This window comes from Stegostoma tigrinum, chromosome 32 (genome assembly GCF_030684315.1).
Source record: "Stegostoma tigrinum isolate sSteTig4 chromosome 32, sSteTig4.hap1, whole genome shotgun sequence".
In the NCBI taxonomy this organism is placed as follows: domain Eukaryota; kingdom Metazoa; phylum Chordata; class Chondrichthyes; order Orectolobiformes; family Stegostomatidae; genus Stegostoma; species Stegostoma tigrinum.
The window spans coordinates 9,545,467-9,564,021 of record NC_081385.1 but is presented as its reverse complement, the minus strand read 5'-3'; the positions used below and the strand labels follow the sequence as shown (position 1 = coordinate 9,564,021).

At 43.4% G+C, this 18,555-nt stretch overlaps 1 protein-coding gene across 2 annotated transcripts in view; it reads left to right on the top strand.

Annotated features, from left to right (window-relative positions):
- The window catches only part of c2cd2l (c2cd2 like), a 142,785-nt gene that overhangs the window by 118,280 nt on the left and 5,950 nt on the right, over nt 1-18,555 (top strand). Inside the window, exons 8-13 of one of the 2 annotated variants that reach the window (XM_048562192.2) lie at nt 4,379-4,443; nt 6,129-6,256; nt 8,322-8,490; nt 11,681-11,773; nt 13,606-13,739; nt 16,699-16,984. In XM_048562192.2, coding sequence (XP_048418149.1) covers nt 4,379-4,443; nt 6,129-6,256; nt 8,322-8,490; nt 11,681-11,773; nt 13,606-13,739; nt 16,699-16,984 — 875 coding nt within the window. Of the gene's footprint in view, nt 1-4,378; nt 4,444-6,128; nt 6,257-8,321; nt 8,491-11,680; nt 11,774-13,602; nt 13,740-16,698; nt 16,985-18,555 lie in introns of both variants that reach the window. The other variant, XM_048562191.2, reaches the window with a different exon arrangement.

The window sequence follows — 18,555 nt, the reverse complement described above, 5'->3', positions numbered from 1 at the left end:
TAAAGTACCACCCTTTACAGGCAAAGGTTGGGGGACCTGTGGATATTGAGAAGGATTGCCAGAAGATTCAGGATATAGATGGGCTGGGAACTTGGGTGGAAAAATGAGAGATGGAATTTAATCCAGATAGATGAGAGGTGAATCATTTTTGAAGGTCTAATGAAGGAGGGAAATGTACAGTAAATGGTAGAAGCCTTAGAAGTATTGACATACAGAGGGATTTACGTACACAGGTCCACAGCTCCCTGAAAATGGCAACCCAAGTGGATAAGGTGGTCACGATGGCATATGGCTAGCTTGCCCTCATCGGTCAGGACAGAGAGTATAAATATTGGCAGGTAATGTTGCAGCAGCATAGAACGTTTGGAATGTTGTAATTCTGGTTGCCACGCTATCAAAAGGATATAGAGGCTTTGGAGAGGGTGCAGGAAAGATTTACCAGGATGTTGCCTGGTTGGGAGGGCATTCACTATGAGGACAGATTGGAAAAACTGTTTGCTTACAGTTGAACTTAAGCGGCTAACGGGCAACTAATAGAGGTTTACAAAATTACAAGAAACATGGATAGAATGGATAGTCAGAGTCTTTTTCTCCCCAAGATAGAAGTGTCAATTACTAGAGGACATTGGTTTAAGGTAAAAGGGGATAAGTTTAAAGGAGATGTGAGAAGGCACGTTTTTTGATCCAGAGGGTGGTAAATGGCTGGAATGTGCTGCCAGAGGTGGTGGTGGAGGTGCATACAGCAGCATCATTTAAGAAGCATCCTGACAAATACATGAATGAGCAGGGAATGGAGGGCCCTGGACCATATAGATGCAAAAGTTTAGAAAAAGGTCATTTGTCGGCACGGGCTTGGTGGGCTGAAGGGCTTGTCCTTTGCTGCACTACTCTTTGTTCTCCCTCTTTGTTTATTTATGCCTTTGAACGAAGTGGCTTGCCAGGGACCAATGGTCCGTCTGAGCTGCAGCCACTCTGACTTTCTGTGCACTAGCAGTCACTGCTAGATAGAGGAGGTTTGCTCTGAAGAAAAAGTAGATTAGAGGGAGCACTGCTTGGGAACCTTACAGAATTGGTTAAGAACCAGTCATATCACTGTCGATCTGGAGTCACACATGGGCCAGACTGGGTAAGGATGGCAGATTTCCATCCCTAAAGGTGAGACTTAGTAAAGATGGCAAATTTCTTTATCTTTTGGCCAGGAACTCATTGGAATTTTACCACAATTGACGATCTTTTCATGACATCTTTTCAGAGAATAGCTTCCGACTAGAGACTTTTGAGCGACTCTTGGATATGCACATGGAGGATAGTAAAATGTAGGATATGCAGGGTAGTTTGATCTTAGTAGGATAATAGGTTGGCACAACATTGTGGTCCAAAGGGCCCATACTGTGCTGTTATGCTCTATGTTCTATTCGAGAATAAATTCCAACAGCTGCCGTAGCAGGATTTGAATTTATCTTACCGGAGCAAGAAACCTTCCAAAGGGTTAGATACCAGAGAGTGAGCGAGAGAATATACACCGAGAAAGAGTGTACATATCCAAACTCAAGAGCAATACGTAAAACATTAAATGAAGAGAAAACCCAGTGACCCATCAAGTGGACCAACATATGAAACTGGAGCAGGAGTACGTCACTCAGCCCCTTGAGGGAGCCCTGATTACCCCATGTTCCCAGCTATCCTTTGCTTATCAAGAATCTACCTCTATCCACCTTAAAAATATTCAAAGATTCTGCTTCCACTGCCTTTTGACAAAAAGAGTTTGTAAGATGCACAGCTATCTGTGAGAAACCAAACTTCCGTATCTCTGTCAATAAAAACCGAAAGAACTGCGGATGCTGTAAATCAGGAACAAAGCCAAAGTTGCTGGAAAAGCACAAGGGGCCTGGCAGCATCTGTGAAGGGAAAAACAGAGTTAATGTTTCGGGTCCGGTGACCCTTCCTCACAACTGGGGTTCTGTGAACTGAGTTCGGAGGAAGGGCCACCGGACCCAAAACGTTAATTCTGTTTTTCCCTTCACAGATGCTGCCAGACCTGCTAGGATTTTCCAGCAACTTTGTTTTTGTTCCATATCTCTGTTATAACTGGGAGATCCCTTATTTCTAAACACAGGCCCTTTTATAGGTACATTTGACAATAATAATTCAAATCAAAAAGAAATAAATTCAGTCCTCGAGACAATAACGTCAAGAAGCTTTGGCAGTGTTGGGATTCAAACACATGCTTAAGTACAGGTTAGCACCTTAGACTGCTCGGCAGCAATACACATGTGACTCATACTTATTTTTCAGTTTGGAACTTGAGCTCTCAGCTGTGCATTTAAAACACAAAATTGCACTTTCACATGCGGGTAGAGAATCTAATGACCCTGATAGGAATCTACACACAACACATGTGCCCAGATTCACACGTGAACTTCTATAAAGCAAGGCTGAACAGAAAATGCTTGACATGACCGCCACTCAGGCCACATCTGTGGAGAGAGAAAGTTTTAGGTCTCCGAAGTTTGATCAGAATTGGAAAAAGTCTGAGATGAAACGGTGTAATATGTAATGCTATTAGTAAGCCTTTGACTAAAAAGCAGTATTGCAGCATTCACAAAGAATCCTTTGAAAGATGTACACATAAATATAATGTTTGGGTAGGATTAGAAGCTAAAGTGAGCCATCCCCGAGTCTATAGATACCAATGTTTGGACATAGTTTCCTTGCCATTTAAGGTTTATGGCAAAATCCAAAGCATTTTCCCTTTAAGTGGATGTAACGGCACAACTTGATGGTAGAGAACAGTCCAGAGAGAGGTTGGAACTTTGTGGGTGTCCTGCTATTCAGCAATGTCACCTGCAGTCAAAGTTCTAGTGGTGACTCGGAGAAAGCTGAGGTGTACATTTCAGAAGCTCAAAAATTCAGTGAAGGACTTAATGATCTGTCTTCAAGCCCTTGGGAAGAAGCTTATATTACCAAGCAAAATTAGAAACTGATGGCAAAACTCAACAGGTCCAGCAGCATCTGCAGAGCAAAAGGAGAGTTAACATTTTGAATCCAGTGACTATTCATCAGAACTGATAACAGCGAGGGAAATGCAATATTATGCTGAAGACAAGGTGAGGGTGAGCATGTGCGTGGTTGGGGGTTGAAGAGTTAAGTGGACTGGCAGAGAAGGAGCCTAGATAGAGTGATATACAAAAAGGTAGATGAGGGGATTATTGATAGCAGGCCAGGACAGAAGAAAAGCTGATTAAGTGATTAATGAGAGCTGAGAGTAGGAGAGAATGGGTCTGCAGTGCTGAGAGCCCATGTCATGACAGGACCAGGGTGTGGAGTTGGGTACAAAACATGGAAGGATAGAATCAGCTTTTAAAGTTATTAAACTCTATGTTGAGTCCTAGAAGCTACAGGATCCCCAAGTGAAAAATGAGATGTTTTTTGTGCTTTGCACTGAGGCTTGCTGGAACACTGCAATAGAAATGTCGGCGTTGGAACGAGATGGTGTTGCATGCAGTCGGAAGCTCGGGGTTATTTTAATGGACAGAGCCCAGTTGTTCGCCGAAGCTGACGGAGACAGAGGAATTGGGAGAATGGAATAGAGTCATTACAGGAAGCAGGATGTGGGGATGTGTAGTCAAGATAACTGGAGTTGTTGGGTTTTTATTGGACATTGGTGGCCAATCGATCCCCAGGAATGCAAATAGAGATGTTGAGGAAGAGAAGGGATGAGTCGGAGATGAACCAGGTAAAGGTGACAGCAGGGTGGAAATTTGAAAAGAGGTAGATAACAATTCCAGTTCTGGAGGAGAAAGGGAAGCAGCAATGATGATGCCATCAATGTGCTAGAGAAAGAGTTGTGGGTGGGGGCTGGAGTAGGACTGGAACAAGGAATGTTCCACATAGCCCACAAAGGACAGACAATAACTGGGGCCCAGGCGGGTACCCGTGACTACTCCTCTGACCTGAACAAAGTGGGAGGAGTTAAAAGAGAAATTGTCCAAAGTGAGCATGAACTCAGCCAGGTGGATGTAGATGGTTCAGTCCTTCTTCCCAGGAAGAAGCGGAGAGCCCTGAGACCATCCTGGTGGGAGATGGAAGTGTAAAGGGATTGCATGTCTGCGGTGAGGAGGAGGCAGCTGGAGCCTGCAAACTGGAAATTCTGAAACAGATGTAAAGCATCAACAGTGTAAATAAGGAGGGATTAGACAGGGGAGAAAAATATCAAAGCGGGGAGGAACAAATAAGTTTCACAGGGCAGGATCAGGCAGTTCTTTTGAAAGAGTTATCCAATCGCCCTCACCTTGTCCTTTCTGCCTGTTTGTGATGGTTGTTCTGGTATTGAGTGTTTTCACCATTAATCTCTTCATCTCTCTGTATTCTTTTCTAGTGAGCTGGGGGCAAGAAGCAAAGAGATGAAAGTGAAAATCATGGAAAAGTTGGAGCACAGTGAGAGTAAGTGTTTGCTTCACACACAAACATTCTCATTAACCACAAGCTTCAAAGCCAGAGGTCTTGTGCTCAGTAGGCTAAATAGGGAATGAAGCAAGAAGAGCAATATTGCATTTATATAGTGACTTTCGGTACCTAAAGATGCCCTAAAAATAAATGTCATCAAATGTTTGAAATACAGCAAGCTCTGATAAACAGTAATATGATGATGAACATGTGGTGATGTACTTTTTATAATATTAGTCAAGGATTAAAAATTGAGAACTGTGAAAAATTGGAGAACTTCCCTGCTGTTCTTTAAATTTTAAATTTAAAATGAGAAATGTAACATTCACCAGACTGGGCAAGCAGCGTTTCCCATCGAAAAGCAGGCCCCTACAGCACAGTGACCCCCTCAGTACCACACTGGGTTGTCAGGTTCAATTTTGTGATAAAGTCGTTGGAGTAGAATTGCAAACCCAATCTCTTGACTCAGCTGAAAACTTAACGATCTGGCAGTTTCCAAGGAACTGAACGTGGACAAGATTAACATGACAAGTCTTCTGCATAATTCAGCTCGTTATTTACATTCATACCTCTCCCTTAGTTATATATCATTGAGTGATACGCATGACCCAAAGGACCCAAAGGCCCCAATTTCCTAGCCATCCTGCCAGATCTGCACTTCTGTTAAATCGTATAAGTGCAGCAATCCAAACAAATTAGACTGAATTTCCTTTTGGCTAATTATTGAACTGTGAGTCCTGCTGAATATCCCTTAGGGAGGTCAAGAGACTAGTCTACAAGAGTTGAGTCTTAGCTTTTTTCCCTGGTGGTTTTATTCTTCATTAGAGGGCATATGCTTTCTTTCCATGGACAAGTGAGAAAATTAGAACACTCTCTCTGTCTTATTGTATTGCTAAGGAACAATTAAAGAGTCTGCTGACACAAGCAAAATATTAACTTTATAAAGAAACATCTTACTATGGCCTCAACTTACAAGAAGCTGTGAGAGAGAACAAGATTTTATGGCATTGTATTACTTCCTGCGATGATGTAAACTGCTTTTGGAGCATACCACGTATAGTCAGACCTGACAAATTATATGACAAAAATCCCCGGGAATTCCAATTTCACAAGAAGGGCTGAAGCTGATTGTGCAATGGCTTCATGGATTGATGGGACTGTGCTGTGCAGGGTTGAGACATGAACTTCTGCTTTGTATCAATATGGCAATCTCAGTTGGATCAGCATTGGAAGAGAAACAGTTGGAGGCAATGGCCCAGTGGTATTATCGCTGGACTGTTAATTCAGAGACCCAGACAATGTTCTGGGGACCCAGGTTCGAATCCTGCCACAGCAGATGGTGGAATTTGAATTCAATAGATATCTGGAATTACAAATCTAATAATGACCGTGAATCCATTGTTGATTGTTGGAAAAGCCCATCTGCCATCCTTACCTGGTCTGGCCTATATGTGATTCCAGACCACAGCGATGTGGTTTTCTCATAACTGCTCTCTGGGCAATAATGGGCAAAATGTGGGCAATAAATGCTTGTTGGTCAGTGACACCCTCATCCTGTGTATGAATATAAAGAAAAGTGTGTGAAGAAACTGACCTGTTCGTGTACTGTTCCCAGTGATTGGTGAATAGATGATATAGACCAGCACAAGAAGCAATCACAGACCCTGTTCATTCTTTTGCAGACGTGCTTTTAGGACAGAGCGTGATCCCACTGGATTTATCTCGGAGATCCCCTTCTCGATGTCATAGTTTTCCGTTAACAGCCACGCCGGAGATGTCAAATACTCCTACTGGATCAGTGTCACTGGAGGTAACCTATCAATCTTGCCAAAAAAAACTTTTAAATTTATTTTAATTATCCCCAGTGCTGGCCTCACTTTGTTATCTTCTGTAAGCAGAAGCTGCTGGCTTCCTCTGAAGGATGTAGTGTCGCACTCAAAGTAAAAGATCCTCTTTGTTCAATTTTGATGTAAATGTGCAAATAGCTTATGCTGCAGACCACAAACAATTAGCAGGTGCATCTGCCTCAAAACAAAGGCAAGGAGAGTACATTCAATCTGAACAGTTTGTAGACTTTAGCTTGAGGACAACTAAGCCGCTCAATTCTGGGTTTACTCCCCTGTTAAATGCAGAGCTCAGTTTTGAAGCTTCTTACAGTTGAATTGTTTGCCATCAAGGCTCATTCGCAAAGAGTATGGTATAGTTCAATAAGGCCCAGACGCAGAGAGTTTCTTCCATAGCAATATAATATTCTGAAGCTGTAAAAAAAATGCTGGTTAAACAGCAACCATTTGCAGTTGTGGTCACCACATTGTAGGAAAGATGTGCTGGCACTAGACACAGTGCAGAGGTGATTTGCAGGGACACTGTCTGGGCTGGAGGAACTGAGCTATCTGGAAAGATTAATAGTGTGGGGCTGATTTGTTTTGAGCAGCAAAGGCTAAGAAGAGACCTGATAGAGGTGTGTAAGATTATGAGGGATACAGATATGGTGGATAGGAAGTTACTTTTTTCATTAGTAGAGGGGCTACTAAGCAGGAGCCATAGATTGAAGGTAAGGACAGGAAGACAAAGAGGAGACTTGAAGGTTTTTTATTTTCACTCAGAGGGTAGTGGGACTGTGAAACTTGCTGCCTTAAACAGTCGTTGAGTCAGAACTCCAAAAACGTTTAAGCAGAGTAGGCAATGGTCTAGTTGTATCATCACTGTATTGTTAAACCAGAGACCCAGATAATGTTCTGGGGACCCGGGTTCAAATCCCGCCACGGCAGGTGGTGGAATTTGATTCCAATAAATATCTGGAATTAAGAATCTAATGATGACCTTGAATTGATTGTCAAGAAAAACCCATCTGGTTCACTAATGGCCTTAGGGAAGATAACTGCCATCATTACCTGGATGACAAAGTGTGAAGCTGGATGAACACAGCAGACCAAGCAGCATCTTAGGAGCACAAAAGCTGACGTTTCGGGCCTAGACCCTTCATCAGAGACCCCTCTCTGATGAAGGGCCTGGGCCCGAAACGTCAGCTTTTGTGCTCCTAAGATGCTGCTTGGCCTGCTGTGTTCATCCAGCTCCACGCTTTGTTATCTTGGATTCTCCAGCATCTGCAATTCCCATCATCTCTGCCATCATTACCATCACTACATGTGACTCCAGACCCACAGAAATTTGGTTGATTCTTAACTGCCCTCTGGGCAGTTAGGAATGGGCATTAAATGCTGCCTGGCCAGTGATGCTGTCACCCCATGAACGAATGAATGAAGAAACAAATTTAGGTATTCGCTTACATTGCCATAGCCTCCAGAGCTGTAGACTGAGCAAACTGAAAAATGGGATTAGCGTAGACAGATCTTCGTTGACCAGGTGCCGACATGGTAGACTGAATAGCTTCTTTCTGTAAATGTCTCTGAATCTAATCACACAAAAACCTAGAGACACTGAAACATTTAGAGCATAAATGAAATCAAATAAATCAGGAATAAACCTTTTATATCACTAATGGGAGGTGTTGACAGAACTACTGGGTTCATGTAAAGATCCATCTGTTACCAGTGTCCTTCAGAGAAGGAAATCTGTTTGTTAAACCTGGCCTGGCCCAAATGTGACTCTAGACCCACAAGCAATGTAGACAACTCATAACTACCCTCTGAAGTGGCCTAGCAAATTACTGAATTGTGTTTAAAATCCCAGCTAACCTTCTCGAGGGCAGTTGCAGATGTGCAATACATGCCAAAATAGCCAACAAATCCTCTGTTTTATTGTAATTGGTTGGTGAGTAAGATGACAAAGATGTAATGATGTGAAAACATGAGTAGAGTAGGGGGACTTTGCAGATAGAAGCATGTAGTAATAAGACAACTTTTTTTTTGCAGTTGAATTATTTAGAACCGACAGATTCTAAGACAACCCAGTCGCTGGTCCCTGCAAGAACAGTCACCCCTACCAAAAAAATTGAAATGGACCGAACCGTAATGCCTGATGGCACCATAGTGACAACAGTAACGACCATCCAATCCCGGCCCAAGATGGATGGAAAGATAGGTGAGACTCCAGCTTCTATCTGTGCTCACGGTGGTGACGGCTGTTCCATTATGAATTGGAGGGTTCAGTTCTGGTTGTCCTTGGAAAGCAAATTGATAAAGAGTCTATTTTGAAAATTCTGGATTACAAGGAAGGACACCATGTCTGTGCAGTGGTCCAATTGTACAGGTGCTCATCTTTCTTCAATTTGAAATGCTTGGTCTGTTTCAGATTCATGGATTTGACCATAATTCACAAACATGAGACCCATTAACAGCTTTACTTCATTGTCGTTAGGGGCTACAGGAAAGTTGAAAGAGAGTGGAATTGAGAATGATTAGATCAACCATGATCTCATTGAGATTTATAAAATCATGAGGGGCATGGATAGGATGAATGGGCAAAGTCTTTTTCCCAGGGTGGGGGGATTTCAGAACTAGAGGGCATATGTTTGGGTGAGGGGGGAACAATTTAAAAAGCAGCTAAGGAGTAACTTTCTTCATATAGAGGGTGGTGCGTGTGTGCCAGAGGAAGTGGTGGAAGCGGGTACAATTACAATATTTAAAAGGCATCTGGATGGGTATGTGAATAGAAAGGGTTTGCAGGGGCTTGAGCCAAATGATGGCAAATGGGACTAGGTCACATTGGGATATCTGGACGGTGTGGACAAGTTGGACTGATTGGTCGGTTTCCGTGCTGTACTCTTCTACTGGCAGGTTCATTGGGCTGAATGGCCTACTTCTACTCCGACATCTTGTGGACTTATTGTGATAGAATGGATATGTCAGTGCTTCCATGGTAACAGGTGCATTTTATTGACTAGTTGCAAAGCCATGACAAGGGAGTGGGATTAAAGTATTGCTCATGCACTCCGACAGATGTGTAGTTGCACTCACATGGCATTGGAGACATCTATTTGATGTTGATCTGAAGGGACCTGCTTAAGCACTGGCATTGATGCAGTGTGTAATGGGTGACTTTGCCTGGGTAGTCACATCACCCAGAAGCAGCTATACTCCTTGTGGATTCAGGAATGGCTCTGCTTCCACATGAAAGTTGCGTGAGAAAATTCTCCTCTAGGTATTTTAGATAAAAAGGAATAAAAAGTAATATTTGCAGGAATAATCAAAGAAAAAATTAACATTGAGCTAGATAAAATGCTAGATTAAAAGAGGTAAACCAAAACTTAATTGAAAAGGTTGGTTTTGAGGAGCATCTTAAATTAAGAAAGAAGAAAGTGACATATTAGAAGATAGGAGGCGATGTAGCTTAGTGATAATATGCTACTAATCTAAGGGTGGCACAGTGGCTCAGTGGTTAGCACTGCAGCCTCACAGCACCAGTGACGTGGGTTCGATTCCACCCTCAGGTGACTGTCTGTGTGGAGTTTGCACATTCTCCCCGTGTCTGCATGGATGTCCTCCGGGTGCTCCAGTTTCCTCCAACAGTCTGCAGGTTAGATGAATTGGCGGTGCTAAATTGCTCCGTAGGGTTCAAGGATATGCAAGTGGATTAGCCATGGGGAATGTGGGTTATGGGGATGGGGTTAGGGGATGCTCTTTGGTGCGTCACTGCAGACTCAATTGGCTGAATGGTCTCTTTTTTTATGTTGGAGACATATTGAACAGCTCACCTGAAGCACCCTCGATGACATTTCTGTCACATTAAAAATGTCAGCACCTCTTAAGTCACCATTTTTTATCAGCCCAAATTTGTTAGCTTTCCTTAAAACATAATGCTACAAGGTTTGATCCCTGAGCCAGTTAGGGATGGTACTGTATGATTTTCCTTAGTGTGTCTGATGTCCTCAGGATGTGAGGAACTCTGGCTGCCATTGTCAGGTATTCCTGCATGTGATTCAGTTTGCCATTCCGAGAGCTGCCAACAGAGTCCAAGACCAGAAATGGCTGTGAGGCATCCCCAAGATAACCCTGGCATTAAAGGCTCATCCAAGAGGACTGGTTACTCAGGTGAAATGTTGAACAATGGAGCACCTTTTCTGTGTCTGGTATAAATGTGGATTGTGTCTTTCGCCCTGTACATCCTAGAAGTATGTCTGTAACATACCCAGTGTGCAGTGCACTTTCCTTTTTTTAGGAAAAGGAAGATTGTAGCAAACACCTATCAACATCCACGATTACCCTAACATAATCTTCGAGTGGTTTAACTTTCAGGGGAGACCAACATCAAGGGTCATAAATTTAAAACAGTCAAGAATGGTTCCAACACGGCATCTGGAGCTTATGGCTTGAACACGTAGTTGAGGTAGAATGTCACATAGTCTTTTAAAAGCACTTGGAAATGCTGTAATCTTTTAAATTGTTCCCCCCTCACCCAAACCTATGGGTAATTGGCCAAGAGCTGGTAAGTGGGATTGGGCTGGATTGCAGCTTGTTGACCAGCACAGACATGATGGGGCAGTGGTCTCTTAAATTTAGAAACACAGCAAACAGGAGCAGGAGTAGGTCATTCAGCCCTTCAAGCCTTTTCCACATTCAGCAGGACTGTCGCAGATCATCCAGTTCAGTGCCCAGTTTCCATTTTCCCCCATACCATATGATCCCTTTAGCCCTAAGAACTATATCTTATCCCTTTTTGAAAATATTTAATGTTTGGCCTCAATTGCTTTCTGTGGCAGAGAATTCTGTAGGCTCATGACTGGATGAAGAACATTTTCAACTCAGTCCTAAATGGCCTACCCAAAATCCTTAAATGATAACCCCTGGTTCTGAGCTCCCTGGTCATCTGGAGCATCCATCCTGTGTTTGCCCAGTCTATCCTAAGACCTCTTACCTCTTTTCCTCCTTAAAATAGCCATGTCTCTTGGGAATTCAAAACTTTTCTATCCAAAGAGTGATTGGAATGTGGCCTTTGCCACCATTAGGAATAATGTAGGAGAATATCATTAATTGGCTTAAGAGAAGCTAGATGCATACAATAAAGGCAAAAGGCAAAGAAGATCATGCTTATTGGGTGGAATAAAATAAAGGTGCAAGAAGGCTCATGTGGACCAGTTGACCTGATGCTGTTTCTGTGCTGCAGACACTGCGTTATTACATGAAAAGCGTAATTAATCTATCTTGCCAACTAGTATCATCAAGGTTCACCGCCCATGGCTGTCACCTCTTAGTTGAGCTCAAACACAGAGTCTGCAACATATTTAGAGGCTCTCAATGTCATTCTGTAATGAATTCTACCCTTCCACCCACAGATTCTCCAACACGATCACCTTCCAAGGTGGAAGTAACAGAGAAGAAGTCTATCAAGATGGAAGATAGTTCTGTCAACGTGTCTCCCAGTAATGGTAAATGCACATGATCTTTGAGGTTTTCTGCTTATTTGAGTTCAGAGACAATGAGGGATTTTAGAACTTTTGCCCCTTTCGGGAGTTTGGTGGTCATTTCTTCTGTTCTTAATGTTGTAAAATGTATCCTTTTGAACACAAGGCCCCTCGAGCCAGCTCTGCCCTTCAATAAGATCGTGGCTGATCAGATCTCTCTCAACTCAACTCTATTTTACTGTGTGTCCTCAATAACCCTTGACTCCCTTGGAGTCCAACTTGACTTCTACCAACCTCCACTACCAAGATCTAATTGAATGGTGGAGCAGACTCTATGGGTTGAGTGGTGTACTTCTGTTTCTATGTCTTATGATCTTCTGTTCAAACAAGTCCTTATTTGTTAGACTCAGTGTTTGCTGATTTCTTGACAAGATGGTTTCAGCATTGCTATTTTGTTTTGCAAGCCTGTAACTCCATAGGACATCAGTGATGCTCTATGCCCTTTGGCAATGCGGCCTCAGAGGCAGCCCAGTTACTTCCAATTGTTTCTGAATCCGTCCAGCGTATTAGCCGTGAGAAAGATACCGGGAATGGTATTGTTGCACTGTGCTGCGTCCATCGATCTTCGACAAAGTGGCTGTAAAGAGCTGTGTACGTGGTAAAGTCAGCCAGTGTTCCACTCCTGATTACTATTCGCTGACTGCCAGTGGGTGAAAATAGGGTGAGAATGAGCTGAAGCTAATTTGTGGGCGGCACGGTGGCCCAGTGGTTAGCACTGCTGCCTTACAGTGCCAAGGATTGGGGTTCAATACCAGCCTTGGGTGACCATCTGCATGGACTTCGCAGGTTCTCCCCGTGTCCACATTGATTTCCCCCAGATGCTCTGGTTTCTTCCCACAGTTCAGAGATGTGCAGGTTGGCTGGGTTAGCCATGACAAAAACAGGAACGGAGTGAGGGTGTGGCAAGAAACAAATTGCTGGAAAAACTCAGCAGGTGGAGCATAAATCAGAGGTAACGTTTCGGGTTCAGAACTTGAGTGAAGCTGTGAGTGTGGTTGGGATACATTTCGGAGGGTCAGTACAGAGTCGAGAGCCAAGTGGCCTCTTTCTGCACTGTATGGATTCTATGATTCTGTGCTGCCCACAGCTGGCATTCATTATCAAGGTCTCCACAGGAAAAAGGATGAGATAATGGAGGGCCACCAGTGCCCATGGAACTGTGCACCAACATGGGGAGGATAGTGCCTGCTATAATTGTCAGAGGGCATGTATGCATGATTTTAACTCACTGGCAATTCAGTTTGGCATAATCATGTGTGGAATAATGTCTCATAGAGTAACTGTGATTATTTACAGCATTCAGAGACTTTTTTTTCAGAATACTTTTATTCTTAGTCGGTTAGACTTTTCTATCCTTTTTGCCATTTCTAAATGGATTGGGAGAATCCATATTGTGCATCACTACTTTGTAGGACAAGCTACAGTGTTATAGCCTGATGGATTGGCTGTAGATTGGTTGAGCTAAATTGTCCATAGTGTCCAGGGACATGCAGACTCGGACTGGTTCATGGGAAACGTTGGTTACAGGGATAAGTTGGGGGATCAGCGGTGTTGGGATTAGATCTGGGTGGTGTGCTGTTCGGAGGGTCAGTGTGGACTCGATGGGCTGAATAGCCTGCTTCCACACTCTAGGGGCTCTATAATTCGCTGACCCTCTCTCAACTTGTCTACACCCTCCGTCACTCTCTGTACCCCTCTGTCTCTCCTTGCTGCTCTCTCTCTCTCTCTCTCTCTCTCTCTCTCTTTCTGTCTGTGTGTCTCATGCTAATAATCCTATTTATATATGTGGTAAGCAGCAGGTAATCATCTTGCCAATGGTTTGGACCCCGTGGTACAGACAGCAATCCGGCAGCTGACCGAATCCGCCAACAAGCCCAGCAAAAAGACACCAACGAAACGCAGCACCCTGATTATATCAGGTATCTCCAAGGTAACATTCTGTCTTCCTCTATTTGCTGCACGTGCTTCACTCTGATTGCTGCGGCTCACCTGGCCTGACCTCCCAATGCTACACCCATACCCACCAGAGGGTGGCTGGGAGTGCAGTATTGCTCAGGGAGCAGTAATTCTCAATCAGTTAGGAAGAAAGTACAACAAAGACCAGTGAAAGTTAAAGTTTAAATGACCAACATAAATCACAAAATCAGATTAGTGGCAGAAGTTTACTTTGTCATGTATTCCCAACTGAGTTGCTGCCACAAGATTATCGATAAATACTTTGGACCAGGTTTTCCAACTGGCGATAGTCTCATTCAGTTTGCCACTCATCCCTTCTATTTTTTATTAGCAAGCCTACAGGAGGTAGCGATTCAGGGCTCCTTCAGAAATGCATTACTGTGCTTCCATTCTGATAGATCCCCCATGGGGTAGAATGATCAGGGGAAGGTAAGCTTCATCCCCTTTTCCACAGCAGTCTGTTGATGCTTTCCTATGATTTCAAGGTCCAACACCATGGACAGCCACTTTGACCCTTCCTGGGGAAGGGTAAGTCGGTAAAGTAAGTGTGAGGGTAGCATGCCAGGAGGGTAAAGCTCCTTGTGGATGGGTGGAAGGAGAGGCAGGTGGTTAGAATTCAGAGTGCCAGGAGGGTAAAGTGCTTGTTAAGCAGGGTACAACCTCACAAGGTGACAAGAGGGCCAGATGAGTGGTAGAATAGGTCAGGATATTTTGGCGATCACAGGTGTAGCCGGGAAGGGTGTGTGAGGGTGCTTGTAGCTGGTACAAGTGGGGGTCAGATCTCGTGGTAGGTGAAGTGGGGTCTGGTCCAGCACATAAGGTTATTTTCCAGAAGTGAGGGGTCCCAGGGGATGTGACACATTCAGAACAGAGTGTATCTGCATGGGCAGAGATGAAAGGTGGGGTCAGATCCAGAGTAGGAGGGAAGGAGATCGAATCTGGGGTTGGATTAGATGAGTTCAGTGGGAAGCAGGTATTGGGTTCTGTGTGTAGGGGTTAGAGTAAGGTCCTGGAGGGAAACAGAGTGGTCAGGACAGGTTCTGGTGCATACTGAGGGGCTGGGGGAAGGTCCATCTCACTGTTAACAGAATAGTTAATCAGGAGTTGGACTAGATTTGTAATAGTCTTTCGTTCTTTGAGTAACTATTTACTAAACTGTATCAGAACCCTCTGAATGCTCTGACATAAAAAGGACATTTTTGGTGGGCTTCAGGTGTGGGGCCATTGCCCATCATTATCTTCAAATTCCTGAGCATTTCGCTCAGATTCTGCTATACGAGGCATTCTCCAAGCGCGTGGCCATAAGGTGTTGCAGCAAGACATTCCACCATCAATAAGAGAATTGCAGAGAATCCTCAACTCAATTTTCTTGCCTTATCTCCAGAATCCTTGATTCCCTCACTGATTAAACATCTATCTCAGCCTAGTTCATGATCGAGCCTCAACAGCCATCTATGCTGAAGCATTCCAGATTCATTCTCATCTGAAAGAAGAAATTCCTTCTCGTCTCTGTTCTTGCATCTACGTTTTAGAGAGAGTTTCCAGATGATTGGAAAATTCGGCCATCATATTTTGACCTGTACTGCAGAAGTGAACTCACTCTGGCCCCATTAGACTGTGGTTACAATATTAAATAAAAATGTATTTCCAAGTTATTGATAAGACAAATTAAATGCTTTATCTGTGTCACACTTTAACTTTACAATGCCTATCAACCAGGATTCTTTAATAAACACAACTTTGTGATTTATTATTAAAACAAAACTTATTCAATAAAGCTGTAATAATTGGTTGACATACCCAGTAATATAGAGGTATAAATATCTTCATACAATCATACACTCTCTCTCCCTCTCTCTCTTTAGGAAAAGAGAAAAACAAATTATTTCTGTCTGCAGAGGATCTTTTAAAAATAAAGAGACACATTCTGACCTTTCAGGTTATTTGTGAATGAGAAAAAGAATAAGGCATAGAATGTTCCAAAGTCTGTCACTCTGATGTTTTGGAGTGGATGGTCAAATCATTAATCACGCACTGTCCTCTCTGGAATCTTAGCAGTCACAGCTGGTGCAGGATGTACAGAATTGAGAAGCTCCTTCAATCACTCTATCTGAAGAACAAGTAGGCTTCAGCCTGAACTCGATAGCGGGGCTGGCTTCAGAGATTGGAGAGATCAGTGGGGTAGCCCTTCCTGACAAGCTTCTGATTCAGCCAGTTCCGCATACCAAAGCATTCGCCATCCAGTCACGACTCAAACAGATTCAGGAGGGATCGACAGCAAAGCAGCAGTTAACACTAGTCTCATAATTTCGAGGAAGCCTTACTGAAAATAATCTCCAGTGTCCACAATGACTTTTCAATAATCGCTTTTGTGGAAACCGGTCTATGTATTTCCACAAAACCTCAATTAAATCAATTTTTCAGAAATCCTTCAAAATTTGAATCCTCCAGATAATATTAACTATAAAGTGTTTCTTCAAATAAAATATTATGAGCAATTCTCCTATGACATTGCGCATGACAAGTCAGAGGTGTCTTATTTTACAAAGAGATTTACATTGCACTATGTTGATGCGTGTTCTTTTTTTAGCCAAGTTCTTGGAGAAAGAGAGTTAAGTGTTTCTTTAAGAAAGAGAGCTAGGAGTCAGATGTAGGATGTGTACATATTCCTAATTCTAGTATGTCTTGTGTACAGTGCAGTCATCTCTGAAGTGGAAGTGAGGGCTGTGGGAAGATAATAGTTGGCCAGAAGAATGATTGTTCTTTTTTTGCTATATATTTAATCAATCAGTGGTGTTTCGTTTACATGGGGTTGCATTCAAGTGAGGTTGCCAGCCCCCTTGACAGTCTGTACGTAATGCTCAGCCTGCTCTACTTATCTCTCCAATACCTGCCACGTACTTGCTGACCTCCTCTCTTGTCCTCTCACCCAGGCCCCCGTTGATCAGGAAGAAATGGCTCTTTCTGTGGGCTACGCAGCTTCCATGGATGCTTCACTGCAGGGGGAGCCAGGCTTGGCAGCTCTGCCCCACTGCAGTGCTCAGGATGCGCTCGAATCTCCAAAATCCACCGACTCCCAGAACCAGCGGCAGGTGGTCAGCCAGGACCTGGATGAAGCAGCTGTGTCGGATATTTCTGAGCGGCCATCAGTGGATGATGTTGAATCAGAGACCGGGTCAACGGGTGCACTTGAAACAAGGAGTTTGAAGGATCACAAAGGTAAAAGGGATTTGATCCCAGCTGAATTGTTCTCTTGTGTCTCTCCATTTCCTCTCTGAAGGTAGATGTACCAAGCACTGTGTAATAGAGAAACATAGAAAATAGGAGGAAGAGTAGTCCATTCAGATCTTTCAGCCTGCTCTGTCATTCAATATGATCATAGCTCATTGTCTGAGTCAGTACCCTGTTCAAGCTTTATCCTTATACTGTTTGATCCCTTTAGCCCTAAATACAATATCTTACTCCTTTCTGAATCACTGAATCCCTACAATGCGGAAAGAGGCCATTTAGTTCATCAATTCTGCACTGACCCTTTGAAGAGCATCCCACCAAGACCCAGTCTCTTACCCTATCCCTGTCACCCCTCATTTCTATCATGGCTAATCCACTCGGCCTGCATGTCTGTGGATACAATGGGCAATTTAGCATGGCCAATCAACCTAACCTACACATCTTTGGGCTGTGGGAGGAAACCAGAGCACCTGGAGGAAATCCACATGGACACAGGGAGACTATGCAAACTCCACACAGACTGTCACCTGAGGCTGGAATCGAACAGAGGTCCCTGGCGCTGTGAGGCAGCGGTGTTGACCACTGAGCCACTAGCATGAAATACATGCTTTGCGTCTACCATATAGTACTTAGAGCATAACTTAAAACAAACACATTATTTGCTCTGGGATGTCAGTGCTACTAGCATTTATTGCCCATCCCTAATTGCCTTTGAAAAGATGATGGTGAGCTGTCTCCTTGAACTACTGTAGTCCATGCGTTGTAGGTAACAGTGGCCTTAAGGAAGACAGTGTAGGAATGGCGATACATTTCCAAGTCAGGATGGTGAGTGCTTTGGAGAGGAACAGTTAGGTGGGGGTGTTCCACTATATCTTGTCATTCTAGATGGAAGTGGTCATGGGTTTGGAAAGCAATGTCAAGTGAAGCTTGATGAGTTGCTCAATAACCTATATACTGTATAGATTATATTTCTATTGCAATAAGTAACTATTTTTAAGTTATAACAGTGTACACTGAATGCACAATGTAATTGCAACATTTTGGTGGCTAACCAATCTTTAGATTAACACAAGGTGTGCAGAATCTATCTCCACCCCATTGTACACATGACTAGAGCATCCATGTCCATCCTGCTCACTTGCAGTTGTGTTACAGGCAAGGTTCATAGAACATAGAACATTACAGCACAGTACAGGCCCTTCGGCCCTCGATGTTGTGCCGACCTGTCATACCGATCTCAAGCCCATCTAACCTACACTATTCCATGTACGTCCATATGCTTTCCAATGATGACTTAAATGTACCTAAAGTTGGCTAATCTACTACTGTTGCAGGTAAAGCGTTCCATTCCCTTACTACTCTCTGAGTAAAGAAACTACCTCTGACATCTGTCCTATATCTTTCACCCCTCAATTTAAAGCTATGTCCCCTCGTGCTTGCCGTCACCATCCTAGGAAAAAGGCTCTCCCAATCAACCCTATCTAATCCTCTGATTATTTTATATGTTTCAATTAAGTCACCTCTCAACCACCTTCTCTCTAATGAAAACAGCCTCAAGT